This window comes from Schistocerca americana, chromosome 2 (assembly GCF_021461395.2).
Source record: "Schistocerca americana isolate TAMUIC-IGC-003095 chromosome 2, iqSchAmer2.1, whole genome shotgun sequence".
Lineage (NCBI taxonomy): Eukaryota > Metazoa > Arthropoda > Insecta > Orthoptera > Acrididae > Schistocerca > Schistocerca americana.
The window spans coordinates 234,111,612-234,129,765 of record NC_060120.1 but is presented as its reverse complement, the minus strand read 5'-3'; the positions used below and the strand labels follow the sequence as shown (position 1 = coordinate 234,129,765).

At 45.4% G+C, this 18,154-nt stretch overlaps 1 protein-coding gene across 1 annotated transcript in view; it reads right to left on the bottom strand.

The window, feature by feature from the left end:
• Positions 1-18,154, bottom strand: part of LOC124593915 (Nance-Horan syndrome protein-like) — a 179,324-nt gene that overhangs the window by 138,895 nt on the left and 22,275 nt on the right. The window contains exon 2 of the mRNA XM_047132266.1: positions 14,011-14,134. Within this exon, the coding sequence (XP_046988222.1) occupies positions 14,011-14,134 (124 nt within the window). The remainder of the gene's footprint in view (positions 1-14,010; positions 14,135-18,154) is intronic.

Below are 18,154 nucleotides of genomic sequence, written 5' to 3'. Positions count from 1 at the left end.
ATAGTGTGCAGTGTGGTAGTATGCCAACTGCATTTTTCCTACACATGATTCCTAGTTGTGTAATTTCCTAAACTCTTCCACAAACAGTTTACAGTTCAGTTTGTCAAAATACACGGACCGTGACGTGAGCAGCGTATATACTGTCAAGCAAGAAATGAGGAGGATTATCGCGTTCAAATTTTGCAGCTCGCAAGGGAACAGTAATTCCAGCGTGCAGTAGCGAGCCTCAGATCCGCACAGCCTTGGATTCCCCTTAACGACTGTCCCCACGCAACCCTAAGCAGCGCCGCCGGACTACTGGTTATGCTAATGGATCCCGGGGAGCTTCTGCGGAAAGCAGACGTTCTGGCCGTGGTAACCCGCCCACAGGCCACGCCCGTTTGCGCAGCGGACGCACCGCCAAAACTGGGGACCTTCAACATCCGGTCCTCCTTTAAATGACCTTTACTTCTCGTTTCTTCTGTCTCAGCACAATATTATTCCACTTCGTTTACTCTTGTATGGAGTACCTCATTCTTGTCACGCTATTTGTCATGGTAAATGCTACTATTGGGACAAATTTAATCATATATTTGTCCGCAGCTCGTGGTCCGCGCCCGGGTTCCCGGGTTCAATTCCCGGCGGGGTCAGGGATTTTCTCTGCCTCGTGATGACTGGGTGTTGTGTGATGTCCTCAGGTTCGTTAGGTTTAAGTAGTTTTAAGTTCTAGGGGACTGATGACCATAGATGTTAAGTCCCATAGTGCTCAGAGCCATTTGAACCATTTTTTGAATCATATATTTGGCGTGTGGCAACTGAAAACAGTATAGGAGTGTTGGTTGCTATTAATAATTATATTCCAAAGGTGGATATCACGATATGTGGCATTTATTTATTTCAGGGTCGCCATATTGTTTTTATGGGTTAAGACGCACGCTTATGTGCGCAAAAAAAGTATAAAAATGATGTTAATTACAGTTGAGTTAAATGAGACATGAAAATTTGGGAATAAGTTCCATTGATCCATTATTTACTTCAGTATGAGAATGATGAAATTAGATTTGTTTTAATTTCCGTTTAGCGACGAGTACAATACCATATTTACCAGTCTTCTAAGACTCTGACTGATGAGATCATAAATTATCATCACAGCACAAGTCGATAACGTGGTAATTATGTCTCCACAGGCAAAGCATTTATGTCTGTTTATCAATTGAATAGATTAGAGCTGAATGAGAACTGCAGATTCATAATTAAATGAACTTAACAATGACGAAATGGATGTGCTCGACTTGTACAGTTTTGACAACACAAGACTGCCCGAAAAATATTTCAATCAGCTTAAGATAGGCAACCCAGCTTACGTCACCTACCCCAGATACAGATGAGGTACTTTGAGTTGCCTATGTTGAGGAGCTTAAAAAATTTTCTGCGACAGTCTTATTTTGCTCAGTCTTTACCACTTTAAGTTACTGGTGTTTTAGGCTTTACACGTTTACTTCTTCAAGGAAACTACGAATCAACGTGACTTATTTCCGTGGAGACTGGAGCACATTTGTGACAAGCTCGTTACGTGCTAAACGATCTCTTCGTCTGGCCTCGAGAACTTTTCACAGTTTTGCCAATCTAACCACCACAAATCACTAAAAATTGCAGGACTTTTCTGCCTTGTCGCCGTCCAGACTTCTTGTGCAAGGAATCCACTAGCGTTTTGATTGGCCAGTTTTGCGGTGCGCGCCAAAATGCACGGAGTGGGCGCGTCTCCTTGGAATCCAACCTCAGTGGCCACGACGGTCTCTGTGCGGCCTATGCCCCATTGTTAGGCCGTTGCCAGTATGAAACAAAAATCACACTAACCGAGAACTGAGCACACTGATCCGACGGACAAACCTAATCTGGCTCTACCTGTTGCCGATCTGATATGAGAATTGTGATGAGATATGAAGCAGCATACGTACAACACATTTATCACAAACCCTGTGCTTAATGTAGCAGATGCCATTGAGTCGTGGTGGTTCCAGTTCATTTTATCTCTGTCTTCCCGCTGCCTTCTTTCACTGGCGCCCAGATAGGTGGTGCAAATTTAACTTGCTGTCTTCGTAGATGATCGCTGGCTCAGAGTGTTTGGAATAGGTTGGCAGGATGTGAGGCGAGAACGCACAGACCACGGGTGGGTTTTCGCACACAACGGCTCCTTCGGCCCTTATTTCATTTTGTGCCGAGATCAGCTTATGACTCCCTTGGGTAGCGACAATCATACTGCTGTATCGGCGGCGTCCTCCTACGGCCTTCAATGGATTTTCAGTTCCCTGTTTATCTATGCTGTGCGGACCTGGAAGCTTGCACTTTTGCCCTCACCGTTTCCGCGTATGCAAGTCTATTAATGGAAAATTCTGCAGTCAGAATTGCTCGCTCTCTGATATCAGTGCCTTTGCTTTTGGTGCCTTATGGATCACTGGAACATTTTGGTCCCAACCGTGTTGTACCTTTGCATTCATTACATTGGTGAAAGTTTTGGGTGTAAATTAGTGGCTGCCCCTGCGTTGGCGATCAAGTGTAGCACTGAGACTTTTACTTGCTGTGGTTTACAAAGGCCATAAGCCTTGCAACACTTTCTAATTCAGTAATTTACTAGTGGAACTTACCTTTCGCCTAATGTGTATGACAGTTTGCTGTTTGTGATTTAGTGTTTAATGAAGTTCTTTAGTCAGTTATATTAACTTGGTAAGGGGCCCTGTGGCATAATTCCTGTTCACTGACTTCAAGATTTTTTTTTACATTTTGCAAGTTTTATCTCTAAATTATTTTAAGGGAAATACCCTGTAATAATATGCCTGCTGTGAAACTAGGTTCTAGATGGTCGTCAAGTTTGAAGACTGATTCAAGGAAACACTTCCTTGGAGGGGTAAAAGTAATAATTTTGGTGCAAAGTTTACCTAAATTGTTTGGTAAGACGTTAATTATTATATTTTTACACTCCCTTACTAGTGATTTAAGACCTATTTCCATTGGGCAGTTTTTTTGGGAGTAATTTTCGCTACCTTATTTAATGATGGACTTTTTGGGCTTATAGCCGTGATCTCTTAACATGGTGGCGTTTGTTGCTCACGTAATTTGTATTTCTGTAGCCTATATCTGACTTGTGTGGTGTCTGTTAGCAGCGCTTCTCACCCTCGTGAAGCACGAGCCCAATATTTCTGCGGCTGCCTGCAGCGAGGGCCTGTTGCTGTTGTGCCCCTGCACGTGCCTTCCGGCTGTATTTGAGGCGTGTCCGTTGTTACTGTAGTCGAACTGATCACTTAGGCGGCTTGCCTTCTTTAAGTTTCGCCTTTCTCTTCTTAGTTTCTGATGTAGTTGCTTTAACTTCTAAATATTCTGCCTAAAGGTCCATATGTAAGCGATGTTCTAATTAAGTTTTGAGGTTGTTCCTTCGCGTGTCCAAATGTTTGTGTATATACTTGGTGTGCTGAGGAAAATTTTAAAGTAATCTTCGTTCTGATTGCCATCTCCTTAGATTTCTATTTTTAATTATAGCTCAATATTCTTCTCTTAAGCTGAATTTGTCATTGTATCAGTTCTATGGATGTAAGAAAATTTGTCAGATCTGCTACGCTTGGCTGTTTTTTTTTTTAAATTAGGAGTTCTTAATATAATAACTGTGACTGATTAACGCCAGCCGCGGTGGCCGAGCGGTTCTAGGCGCTTCAGTGTGGAATCGTGCGACTGCTACGGTCGCAGGTTCGAATCCTGCCTCGGGCATGGATATGTGTGATGTCCTTAGATTAGTTAGGTTTAAGTAGTTCTAAGTTCTAGGGGACTGATGACCTCAGATGTTGAGTCCCATATTGTTCAGAGCCATTTGAACCATTCTTTTGACCGATTAACGAGATTGTGAAGGTGTAACTTTTAAATACTTATTGTTTAAGAGAGGTTTTATATGACATACTTTTTATTTGTTGCTATCACTGATTCCTTGGGCAGGCAAGAATTGAAAGTATAGTGATATCAATCTGTGGTTAAAATTTAAAAAGACTTATTTTCATTTAACAGCCAATTAGGCCCAAAGATATTTGGTGATTATTGTGTTTTATTTTGTGCTATCACATGCAATGAAAATAAATGTGATCATTCAAAGGACGAATGATGCAAGAATTGTGGACCCACCCTTCCAGCTGATTATTTCCCTATACCACCATGTATGTTGTTGAAGTTTCGGCCATAAATTAATAGAACTACTAGAAACAGCAATGAATCTGAAAAAAAGCAGTGGTAGAATATTTTGCAACTACGTAATTGGTACACAGATCTACCACAAGTACACAATCAGCGTTTTTAGCATTGCAAGTCATTTGGATAGAGCTACCATTTACACGTTTAGAGTTGAATGATGGTACTATGAGGAAAAACAGGAGTAGACATCTTGATCGAATTGCGTTCAATTGGCTCAAATGGCTCTGAGCACTGTGGGACTTAACATCTGAGGTGATCAGTCCCCTAGAACTTATAATAACTATTTAAACCTAACTAACCTAAGGACATCACACATAGTCCGCAGCTCGTGGTCATGCGGTAGCGTTCTCGCTTCCCGCGCCCGGTTTCCCGTGTTCGATTCCCGGCGGGGTCAGGGATTTTCTCTGCCTCGTGATGACTGGGTGTTGTGTGATGTCCTTAGGTTAGTTAGGTTTAAGTAGTTCTAAGTTCTAGGGGACTGATGACCATAGATGTTAAGTCCCATAGTGCTCAGACCCATTTGAACCATTTGACATCACACATCCATGCTCGAGGCAAGATTCGAACCTGCGACCGTAGCGATCACGCGAATGGCGTCAAGGGACCATGCACCAGACGGTTTTCCATAGAGAACCACTGTTGAGAGAGTGGTGGTTGCCGAAACCGACTCATGGATGGCCGAGTCCTGAAACTGTTCGTTCTCCTGTTGCCTGTAATGTGAAGCAACCATGTCTTAACCACCCAGCGAAGGTGGTTTTGCAAACAATGTCAAAGGACAACGAAGTGATTTGATAAACAATATTTGCTCTCGAGCACTTAATTTATGAGATTACAGAAAAAGTCCAACAACGATGGAAATATGAAAAGTGAGAAGTAGCAATTTGTCTTCAAGAGTCAACAAATGTGGGAGTGATTCGTATCCGACTGTAGTCATATAAAAAGGGAGTGAGGAACGGTGTTTGCTACAGGCTGCCCCCGGTACGTGAATGGTCAGTGCGGCAGAATGTGAATCCTAAGGGCCCGGATTCGATTCCCGGCTGGGTCGCAGATTTTCTCCGCTCAGGGACTGGGTGTTGTGTTGTCCTAATCATCATCATTTCATCCCCATCGACTCGCAAGTCGCCGAAGTGGCGTCAAATCGAAAGACTTGCACCAGGCGAACGGTCTACCCGATGGGAGGCCCTAATCGTTGACAGAAAATTTGCATCACTCCGATGTGACGTGCAGGCGTATTCCTATAGTGACAATTCCTGTACCGATCGGGAGGTCACCCCTGACATTGTTTGTAAACATGCACGCCGTTACCGTGAGCGCCATCTGGGAGTAAAACGCTGAACCCTTAACGGATTGCAGCACTTCAGTTGAAAGTGAAGCACCAGCAGAGACGTATTACCGCCGTCTGCGGAACAGTCGAGTGAACATCCACTCATGCCAGGAAGGATAAATGTGACCAATGATCGAGTCCTTATCGTCACTTTCTACAGAGAAGGCTTCTCAACCAGGGAAGCTGCTCGACGTGTGCACTGAAGCCACAGTAATTTGCTGCTGACATGCAGTAGGTACCAAGTGACATTTAGTGTTGAGGACTTACACCACAAAGGCCGTCCACGTTCGACAGGAGCACGGGACTAAAGGAACCAAGAGCTGAGTGTTCCAGAACTGACTTTGGCGTTCGAAGATGCTACAGGACATCAGGTGTCGCAGCAAATTGTTAGGTGATGACTCAGACTACATGATGCGAATCTCCATTCCCCACGACCATGGATAGCTTCACTTCGTACGCCACAGCACCATGGATTCTGTTACAGATGGGCAACCGATCATGCAGAATGGACATTTCAGGATTGGCGTCAGGTGTTGTTTACGAACGAAACTCGGATCTGTTAGTACCCCGACAATCGCAGACAGCATGTTTGAGACAACCCTGTAATACTGAACGCGTCAAACACTGTATCCCGTAAGTGCAGCACTGTGGCGTTGGGGCGAAGTTCTACGGTGACATTATATGGGGCCAATGTAAATCTCTCGTAGTTATTGAGGGCGGACTGACTGCTCCACGGTACAGGAAATGGATTCTCTAACCAATAGTGGGACCATATCACCAACACTTTGGTGACAATTTTGTTGTGATGGTGGATAGTTCGCCTGCTCATGGTGCTGTACTCATGAACAAGTTTTTTAAGCATGCTGGTTCACCAAAATAGAGTGGCTTGCCTGTTCTCCGGACATGAAAGCAATCAACTGAAACGAGCTGTTTGTGGGTGTCAACAAGGGACACATACTCGACGTGACTTACGTAGAATTGTCATTGAAGAGTGAGGGGATATTCCACTGCGTACTGACGTTGCTCAGGAGTGCTGTGAACCACTCCTCCTCCCACACCACCACCATCACCACCACCAACACCACCACCACCACCACCACCATTTTACCCATAAATGTGAATAATTTGTGAATTTAATAAATGTACTCAGTCTCTGTACTATCTATATAACGATATTCTTTGTAATTCTGTTCCTGAGCCCACAGATCTCGGTCAGAGAGAATACTTGTTTTGAAGGGAATAGCAAGTAAGCGTGTGTTAGACAATCAGGCTATGTACTTGGTTTGAAAAGAATGGAAGCTGGCCAGCTGTATATTGGAGGCAGTATTATTTGAGAGGGATTTTGTAATATTATGTTTCGACGAACATTGAATATTTTGTGCGAGTATTAATGAAACAATAATAAGAACTTTTAAGGTAAATCACTTCTCTTTTATATTTGTAACTATGTAGTTTCTTATTGTTAGAACATTGCGTGTGGTTCTTGTCTGCTGCAGGACTTTAAACTAAGCGTATGGCCTTGTCTCGCAGTTGAAAAAGTGTCAAGGAAGGCAGTTATATACGTAGATGACAGTTATTGAGAAATATTTTTGTTAACTCGTCTATTAGCGAAAAATTTGTGAAAGGGTGTATTGTTGTTAAGGCGTAATAAAGCGTAGTTACACTCAGAGTCTTTGTTATGAATTATCAGTGGTTAAGTTTATTTCCTCATTTTTTATTCTTTACATTTATGAATGTGTTTGCATACTCGCATTGCACATCGAGAGTTGGCAATGCAGAAGCATTTTTATGCAAAGTGATAAGATACCGTCTTACATTGCACATCGCAGCTACGGTAAATGAAATCTGATTTTTGACAATTTACTCATTGTTTTAATAGTAACAGGTTGCAGAAGAGACGAGTGTTCCGTTCTCACAGTTAGGCCAATGAATTTAATTACCATCAAAGTTCGCCGCGCGGGATTAGCGGAGCGGTCTAGGGCGCTGCAGTCATGGACTGGGCCGCTGGTCCGGGCGGAGGTTCGAGTCCTCCCTCGGGCATGGGTGTGTGTGTTTGTCCTTAGGATAATTTAGGTTAAGTAGTGTGTAAGCTTAGGGACTAATGACCTTAGCAGTTAAGTCCCATAAGATTTCACACACATTTGAACATTTTTGAACCACCAAACTCCTTGTTCTCTATAAGGTACTGTGATTGTAGGAATGTATTTCAGGAAATATTATATCAGTTCAGAGGCTTACTACCAGTAGAAGATCTGAGTGAAATGCTATCTTGTGAATTTTCAAGCAGTTTTACCAGAAGGTCAGATGCGTTAAACTTGATGTTAATTTGCTGTGCTATTAGAATGTCAGTTCTGATACAGTGATTGTTCGCAAGGATCAAGATTAGCTATATTCAGGGCCAACATTTTAATCTGAGTCGTTTGTTTTGCAGTCAAACAGAGTATGTAAATTTAATTGACCGCTTTCTCGCATGAGAACTGTTTAATGTACCGACTAGCCTGGATTTCGCATCGTGTAGCCTGTGCTTCACATATTTCCATTTAAAATTAAATTTTAACACTGAGATGCCAACCAGACACTTGCATACACAAGTTTACAAGTCTTAACATGAAACGTTCAAGTAGTACGTGCGAAGATGCGTGTGCAAACTACGGTCGGCCCGCCCGGTTAGCCGCACGATCTAACGCAGTTTTCCGGGAGGGAAGGATCGCCGGTCCCCGGCACGAATCCGCCCGGCGTATTACTGGCGAGGTCCGGTGTGCCGGCCAGTCTGTGGATGGTTCTTATGGCGGTTTTCCATCTGCCTCGGCGAATGCGGGCTGGTTCCCTTTATTCTGCCTCAGTTACACTATGTCGGCGATTGCTACGCAAACACTTTCTCCTCGTAAGCGTACATCATGATTACTCTACCACGCGAACATTGGGGTTCACTCGTCTGGTTTAAGGGGGCGGGGGGGGGGGGGGGGGGGTGAGAAGGGGGGCGGGGGCCGAACCGCACAATAAACCTGAGTTCGGTGTGGGACGGCGGTGGGAAGAGTGGACTGCTGTAGCTTGTTGTGGGGTTGCGAACCACTGAGGGCTACGGCGGGGACGAAGCCTCTCCATCGTGTCTTGGTCCCCAGTTCCATACAATCCACCGAGCGAGGTGGCGCAGTGGTTAAACACTGGACTCGCATTCGGGAGGACGACGGTTCAATCCCGCGTCCGGCCATCCTGATTTAGGTTTTCCGTGATTTCCCTAAATCGGTCCAGGCAAATGCCGGGATGGTTCCTTTCAAAGGGCACGGCCGACTTCCTTCCCCGTCCTTCCCTAATCCGATGAGACCGATGACCTCGCTGTCTGGTCTCCTTCCCCAAAACAACCCCCAACCAACCATACAATACAATGCAATACAAAAACTGCGGTCGACTCTTACTCCCGTGAAAAGTGCAAATGCAGCAGCTGTGCGAGCGCTGCACTGGCCATGCATCAGAGTGGGGACACAGGGGCAGCCGAGGCGAATGCTTCTTGCTGGAAAGCACATGACGACATGTCTTAACAAATCTTGTGAGTATACCTTTTCTCGCCGATTCTCTGGAGAACCTCCTCATACATTACTTTATCAGTCAACCTAATTTTCAAAATTTTCCTGTAGCACCACCTCTTAAATGCTCCGATTCTCTTCTGTTCCGGTTTTCCCACAGTCCTTTTTCCACTACTATCTAGTGCTGTGATGCAAACATACATTCTCAGAAACTTCTTCCTCAAATTAAGACCTATATTTGACACTAGTACACTTCTCTTGGGCGTGAATGACCTTTTCGCCACTGCTAATCTGCTTTTCATGCACTCTTTGCTCCATTATTTTTCTTCCAAGATAACAGAATCCCTTAACTTCGTGATAATAATAATGGCGTGTGACGAGGGCCTCCCGTCGGGTAGACCGCTCGCCTGGTGCAAGTCTTTCGATTTGACGCCACTTCGGCGACTCGCGCGTCGATGGGGATGAAATGATGATGATGACAACACAACAGCCAATCCCTGAGCGGAGAAAATCTCCGACCCAGCCGGGAATCGAACCCGCGCCCTTAGGATTAACGGTCTGTCGTGCTGACCACTCAGCTACTGGGGGCGGACTACTTAGCGCTCAAAAATTCGGATGTTACGTTTCTTCCTGCTCTCATTTATGCTCCTTCTCATTAGTTTCATCTTTTTCGATTAACTCTCAATCCATATTCTGCACTCATTAGACTGTTAATTCCATTTAGTGTAATGTAGTTGTTCTCCACTTTCACTGATGGTAGCAATGTCATCAGCGAATCTTATCGTTGACATCCTTTCACTTTGAATTTTAATACCACTCTTGAACCGTTCTTTTATTTCAGACATTGCTTCTTGGATTATAGTCTGAACATTAGGGGCGAAAGACATCATCCCTGTCTTACATCCATTTTAATCACCGAGCACTTCATTCTTCGTCTTCCAGTCTAATTCCTCACTCTTGGTTCTTGTACTGTATATACTGAAAATTACCCGTCTTTCTCTGTAGCTTACCCTGTATTGCTCATAATTTTCAACAGGCTGCACCATTTTACATTCTCGAACGGTTGTTCCAGGTCGACGAATTCTATGAAAGTGTCTAGATTTTTCTTCAGACTTGCTTCCATCATCAAGCGCTATGTCATAATTGCCTCTCTGTTGCCTTTATCCTTCCGAAAGCTACACTAATCGTCTTCTAACGGATCCTCACATTTCTTTTCCATTCTTCTACACATTATTCTTGTCAGTGAGTTGGATACACGACAGCGTTTCGAAGATTCATGATAAACTGCAGTTTCAGACGCTACAAGATAGACGTATTACATCATGGAGAGATTTGTTTTTGTGAGGCTAACAGGGTAAATTCAGAGAAGATTCGAGCAATGTATGCTTCATTCCACGTACATCTCGCGAAATTATATCAGAAAAGCACGACAAAATCAGTATACGGAGGTATGTTGATAAGTACAGCGTAAGGTGACTTGCGGTATATAAATGTTTTTGTGGCTTTGTATCTGGCATCGAGACATGAGCCGGCAAGAATCCCCGGGAAACGGCGGGGGAATAGTGGTGGGTCATGGACCACCCCATTCAAAAAATGGGTTGTAGCGTTTATATTTTTACATACGGAGTAGCAAAATTCCCGAAATTTTTTTAAAAAAAATAGGTATAGGTAAAAGGCTACACATGACGTAACAAATGGTACACTTTGTGAAACACAAACTCTCATACCTTTCTCTGAACGTACTGCCGACAAATTAATTTGGAAAATCACCAAAGGGTGTATCACCTACCGTAGTTGCTGAAAAATGGCGCCGAACCAAGCAGAGAAAACACTTTGCGTGCTATAAAATGACCGTTACAGTGGTTCGTGACTGTTCAAAGAGCTTTCCGTGGCATGTTTCGCAAGACACCACCAGTTTACAACAACACAGCGAAGTCGTTCAAGAAATGAATGGAGTCTTCTTCGCTGAGAGATCTGTCAGTGGTAGCCTGTCACCTACCTCCACGTGTTGCCTTAGGGACTCAAGCCACAACTGCAAAATGATAGCAGGGATTTCATCTATCAACAAGATGGCGCTCCTCCACATTCCCACAACTGTGTACGAGATTACCACAATGAGACGTTGCCATGTCGTTGGACATGCCGTCCAGTGGCTGCCGACATTGCGGTACCTGGTGGTAGCCATGGACTTGAATCTTAGCGATTCTTTCATGTGGGGCTACATCAAGGATAGTGTTTATGTTCACTCTCTACTGTAGAAACCAGAAGACTTGTCACACCGCATCGCAGCAGCTCTTTTTACCGCCACTGCTTATACTCTGGGTCGGGTTTGAACAGAATTATGCTCCTGGTTAGACGTGTGCCGTATGATGAAGGGTGGACACCATTGCGATTACGTGTACCTATATCTCATCATTCTATGTACCTTCTGCATCTGCATGAATAATATCTGAGTCGAGCTTTATTTTATCCGCGGGTCCAACGTTCAGTCGTCACCTGACGATGACCTAAGAAGCCGAAACCTGGTTCATGATGAAATAAATATTTTACACAACACCAGGAAAGTTTTTGCAATTTAAAATTTTTAGCATTTAACACTGCCTGACAAAAACAGTGAAGCTGCCAGAACACGTGGTCGGATGCCAATGCAGTTTCGTAGACGTGCACTCCATTGGGGCCAATGAAAATGATTAGAGTTGCAGTTCTGTGTGACAGGTAGAACTGTTGTTTGTGTTTAGTGTTGTTACTAGGCCCTTAGTGTATGTAAAGGGCGTGAACAGCGTTAGATGCTAAGTGATCACCATCAAGGGCACGGAGATGCCGTGTAATCATGTGATACAGCATTATCAGAACCTGACAGAGTCTAGAAGGGACCTCATTGTGGGTCTCCGTTTGGCTGGATGGTCGAATCGTGCAATATCCAGACTTTTAGATTATTCGGATGTGGCAGCTGGCCGAGGCTGGGTTGCACAGGAACGTGAGGCCAGGTATACTTATTTTCAAGGTTACGGTTGACCACGTCTGATCACCATAACAACAAATCGCCGGATTGTGCACCACACCCACACTTCCGCCTGCCGTTCGAAAACATGTAAGGGACTCCGACCGGCCGAAGTGGCCGTGCGGTTAAAGGCGCTGCAGTCTGGAACCGCAAGACCGCTACGGTCGCAGGTTCGAATCCTGCCTCGGGCATGGATGTTTGTGATGTCCTTAGGTTAGTTAGGTTTAACTAGTTCTAAGTTCTAGGGGACTAATGATCTCAGCAGTTGAGTCCCATAGTGCTCAGAGCCATTTGAACCATTTTGAAGGGACTCCGTGCAACACTCTGCGCCATCCTTCGTCGTTGGTTAGAGACTAAGAGCAGCATGACTTGGGAATTAATGTTCCATGTGTAGACTGCATTTATCACCACAGCACAGAGGGCTGCGTTTGGAGTGGTGCCGTGAATGGGAACAATGGACTGTTGGTGAGCGGCGTCGCACGTTGTTCAGCAGTGAATCACGGTTCTACAGTACCCTAGTTCACTATCGTCAGTGAGTATGGCGGCGACCTGGGGAGAGATGTTCAAATGGTCAAATGTGTGTGAAATCGCATGGGACTTAACTGCTAAGGTCATCAGTCCCTAAGCTTACACACTACTTAACCTAAATTATCCTAAGGACACACACACAGATCCATGCCCGAGAGAGGACTCAAACCTCCGCCGGGACCAGCCGCACAGTCCATGACTGCAGCGCCTGGGGGGAGATCCCATTCTTCCAATATTTGTTCCTCCTGGCGTAATACAGTCGGGAGCCAACCAGCATGGCTTCAGGTGATGGCTAACACAACGGTGTGTCACAAAAGGACATTCTGCATCCTCCTGTGCTATCACTGATACGACAGTACCGTGGTGTCATTTTCCAACACGACAATACTCGTCCACACGGCAGGTGTCTCTATGAACTGTCTGCGTGATGCAGAGGTACTGCTGCGAGCAACAAGATCCCGCATCTGTCCCGATAGAACACGTGTGGGAGTAGCTTGGACATCAACTTCGTCCCATAGTATCAAGTACAAGTTACAACAGTTGTGGGCAGCTTCTCTCAGGAGAGGACACAACGGGTATTTAACGCCCTTGAGATCCAAATGAGTGCTTGTATACAGGATAGAGGGGATTCAACTTCATACTGATAAGTGGGCTCATACTACTACTACAGTCGAGAGCCAACCAGCGTGGCTTCAGGTGATGGCTGCCACAACGGTATGTCACGGACGGACATTCTGCATCCTCCTGTGCTACCTCTGATGCGACAGTACCGTGGTGTCATTTTCCAACACGACAATGCTCGTCTACACGGCAGGTCTCTCTTTGAACTGTCTGCGTGATGCAAGATCCCCGCATCTGTCCCGATAGAACCCGTGTGGGAGTAGCTTGGACGTCAGCTTCGTCCCAGAGTATCAAGGAAAAGTTACAACAATTGTGGGCAGCTTGTCTCAGGAAAGGATACAACGGGTATTTGACACCTGTGGATCCAAATGATGGCTTGTATACAGGACAGAGGCGATTCAACTTCATATTGATAAGTGGGCTCATGCTACCAAATTTTTTGTAAATTTCACTCGATTTTGCAATCACTGAAATAACATCACATACCATCTCGACCTGTGAAGTTTCATTTCATTTACTCCTGCACTTCTGCGTCCTGCAGTTTTCTTTTTTCTTTTTTCTTTTTTGTGTCAAGCATCGTGTCTCACTATTATTTTCATCTTAGTTATCTGAGGCATCCTTAATTTGAACGGAGAAGGTAACAAACGGGCATCCCTCTCCCCTGTATAACCGAACTCTAGATCGACATCTGGAGGAGAAGCTGTACCTGGTGGGGAACACTGACCGAGAGACCCGTGTCCGCAGCGTCCACTGTGTGGACGGCCGTATACGCCCGCGGCCGGGGTTAGTCGGGCGGACTCTACCTGCTTTATAAGGCGCCGCCGGCAGCGGGTGGAATGGAGCGTAGCAGGGCTGGTGCCGCCGTTGGCTGTCTATATTTACTCTCAAGGTGAGCGGCCGGTCGGGGTGGCTGTCCCAGCGGTGCTCCTGCAAAACGACCAACAATGGTCTGCCGGTGCGGCGTGCCGTTGCCCGGTAACGGTGCGGCAAAACAGAGGCAGGCAGGACCCTCCTTTCCCCTCCACGCCACGGGGACGTCTGAGTCTCCGTCTGGCTTTGTCGGCAGCCGTGATGTGTGGCGGCAAGGCGCTCGCTGACAGCCGGGCCTGGGAAGGCCTGGACGCTGTACACTCTTCAGCCGGTCTGTGGAACCCGGCGGGCAGAAGGCGACTCGGGACGCCGCCCAAATAATTGGCCGGGTTCCAGTCGAGATACTCGGCGCCACCAGCTAATACAAAGAAAAAGACGCACCACGAGGCAACTGTCCTAATGGGATGAAAATCGGAAGATCTGATACACGTGTACAGACAAGCAGATGATTCAAATTCCAGAAAATGAGCTTCACAAATTCAGCAATTCAATAACGGTTTTGTCCACCTCTGGCCCTTATGCAAGCAGCTATACGTCTTGGCATTATTTGACAGAGTTGCTGTATGTCCTCCTGAGGGATGTCGTGCGACATCCCGTCCAACCGACGGGTTAGATCGTCAAGATCAGTATATGATTAGGGGGCGCTGCGCATAATGCTCTAAACGTCCTTTGCTGGCTAAGGTAGGGTTTGGAAAGCACGAATACGAGCGTAGGAAATTTTCGCCGTCTGCAGGAGTGCATTATCTTGCTGATTGATCGTGACCGGGCCAAATATCTCACGAAATAATTGTCAAACGAAAAAACTTCAAAGAACGAAACTTGTCAAGCTTGAAGGGGGAAACCAGATGGTGCTATGGTTGGCCCGCTAGATGGCGCTGCCATGGGTAAAACGGCTATCAACTGCGTTTTAAATAGGAACCCCCATTTTTATTACATATTCGTGTAGTACGTAAAGAACTATGAATGATTTAGTTGGACCACTTTTTTCGCTTTGTGATAGATGGCGCTGTAATAGTCACAAACATATGGCTAACAATTTTAGACGAACATTTGCTAAAAGGTAGGTTTCTAAAATTAAAACACAGAACGTAGGTACGTTTGAACATTTTATTTCGGTTGTTCCAGTGTGATACATGTACCTTTGTGAACTTATCATTTCTGAGAACGCATGCTGTTACAGCGTGATTACCTGTAAATACCACATTAATGCAATAAATGCTCAAAATGATAACCGTCAACCTCAATGCATTTGGCAATACGTGTAACGACATTCCCCTCAACAGCGAGTAGTTCGCCTTCTGTAATGTTCGCACATGCATTGGCAATGCGCTGATGCATGTTGTCAGGTCCGGTGGAGGTGCGGGCCATAGTATGGTGCTTCGACGACCAATCCACCTGTCATCAAATATGCTATTCAGTACCGCTATGTGCCGGAGATCCATCGTGTTGGAAGTACATCGCCATTCTGTCATGCAGTGAAACATTTTGTAGCAACATCGGTAGAACATTACGTAGGAAATCAGCATACATTGTATCATTTAGATTGCCATCTATAAAATGGGGGCCAATTATCTTTCCTCCCATAATGCCACACCATACATTAACCCGCCAAGGTCGCTGATGTTCCACTGGTCGCAGCCATCGTGGATTTTCCGTTGCCCAATAGTGCATATTATGGCGTTTTACGTTTCCGCTGTTGGTGAATGACGCTTCGTCGCTAAAAAGAGCGCGTGCAAAAAATCTGTCATCGTCCTGTAATTTCTCTTGTGCCCAGTGACAGAGCTGTACACGACGTTCAAAGTCGTCGCCATGCAATTCCTGGTGCATAAAAATATGGTACGGGTGCAAACGATGTTGATGTAGCTCTCTCAACACTGACGTTTTTGAGATTCCCGATTCTCGCGCAATTTGTCTGCTACTGATGTGTGGATCAGCCGCGACCGCAGCTAAAACACCTACTTGGGCATCATCATTTGTTGCAGGTCGTGGTTGACGTTTCACATGTGACTGAACACTTCCTGTTTCCTTAAATAACGTAATTATCCGGCGAACGGTCCGGACACTTGGATGATCTCGTCCAGGATACCGAGCAGCATAAATAGCACACGCCCGTTGGGCATTTTGATCACAATAGCCATACATCAACACGATATCGACATTTTCCGCAATTGGTAAACGGACCATTTTAACAAGGGTAATGTAACAAGAAGCAAATAATGTCCGCACTGGCAGAATGTTACGTGATACCACGTATTTATACGTTTGTGACTATTACAGCGCCATCTATCACAAAGCGAAAAAAGTGGTCCAACTAAAGCATTCATATTTCTTTACGAACTACACGAATATGTAATAAAAAATGGGGGTTCCTATTTTTAAAAACGCAGTTGATATCCGTTTGACCTACGGCAGCGCCATCTGGCGGGCCAACCATAGCTCCATCTGGTTTCCCCCTTCAAGTTAGACGAGTTTCGTTCTTTGTGGTTTTTTCGTTTGATGCTTATTTCGTGAGATATTTGGCCCTGTCACTATCAATGGACCACCCTGTATAAGCTCAGGATGGCTTGCCATGAAGGACAACACAATTGGGCGAAGAATATCATCGACATACCGCTGAGCTGTAAGGTTGCCGCCGAAGACAACCAAAAGAGTCCTGACACGTAAATAAATGGCACCGCATACCATCACTTCTAGTTGTCGGGCCGTATGGCGAGCGACTGTCAGGTTGGTTCCCTACCGCTGTCCACCATGTCTCCAGACACGTCTTCGCTGATCATCGAGGCTCATTTCGGAGCGGAACTCTTCACTGAAGACGTCTACTCCAGCCAATAAGATTCCAGCCCGAGGACGTCCAACAACACTGCTAGTCAATGCCAAGCCGAATAACAGCTTGAATGGAGACCAGAGATGCACCGACGCGTTTGCAACTTGCTGAATATGTGAAGCTTTTTCTCTTGAATCAGTCATCCAGTTTTTCTAAAACTTTAATCATTTATTTGTCAGTACACGTACATGGCAACTACCGATTGCTATCCTATTCCTACGTGATGTGTAGATATTTTTTTTTCTTTTTTTAGGGAATGGCGAATACAACACGACGTCAAGCCCTGTCGGGCAATTTCCAAGAATGTTTGCCTATCGAAGCCGCGGGCTCCGAACGATGGATATCGAACATGCGATTCTAAATCGATCACGCGACTGGGTGACGGGCGTTATGATGCTTATTTGAGAGTTACTAGGAAAAACCAAACGATTTATATCGGTAGTGAGTGGGATGTCTGGTATTGTAGTCGTTTCTTTGACCGATTACCTCATATAGAAGAATCTAATTCCATGCTTATGCAATGTAGAAAATTGTTTGAATTTTTGTCAGAAATGTGACACTCTACCCATATTTTTGCGTGACATTGGTAGAATCTACTCAGGTTGCGGCAAAAAGGGAATACTTCCCGTAGCATACACATCAAATGGACGTTCTTTCGTGACGACAACGTCGACGACGAATGAGGTAAGTCGTTTCCTTTGTAATTACCAGTATAAATATGCTTGTAACCACAGTCGCGTGATCGATTTAGAATCTCACGTTCGATATCTATAGTTCGGAGCCCGCGGCTTCGATAGGCGAACAATTTTGGAAATTACCCCCCCCCCCCCCCTGATGACATACTGACAACGGGAGGGAGCGGGTTTGGGGACTGGAAAGCGGACTGGATGGTGATCATGTACTGTACCTTCAGCTGCCTTCCCCCATGAACCATGGACCTTGCCGTTGGTGGGGAGGCTTGCGTGCCTCAGCGATACAGATAGCCGTACCGTAGGTGCAACCACAACGGAGGGGTATCTGTTGAGAGGCCAGACAAGCGTGTGGTTCCTGAAGAGGGGCAGCAGCCTTTTCAGTAGTTGCAGGGGTAACAGTCTGGATGATTGACTGATCTGGCCTTGTAACAATAACCAAAACGGCCTTGCTGTGCTGGTACTGCGAACGGCTCAAAGCAAGGGGAAACTAAGGCCGTAATTTTTCCCGAGGGCATGCAGCTTTACTGTATGATTAAATGATGATGGTGTCCTTTTGGGTAA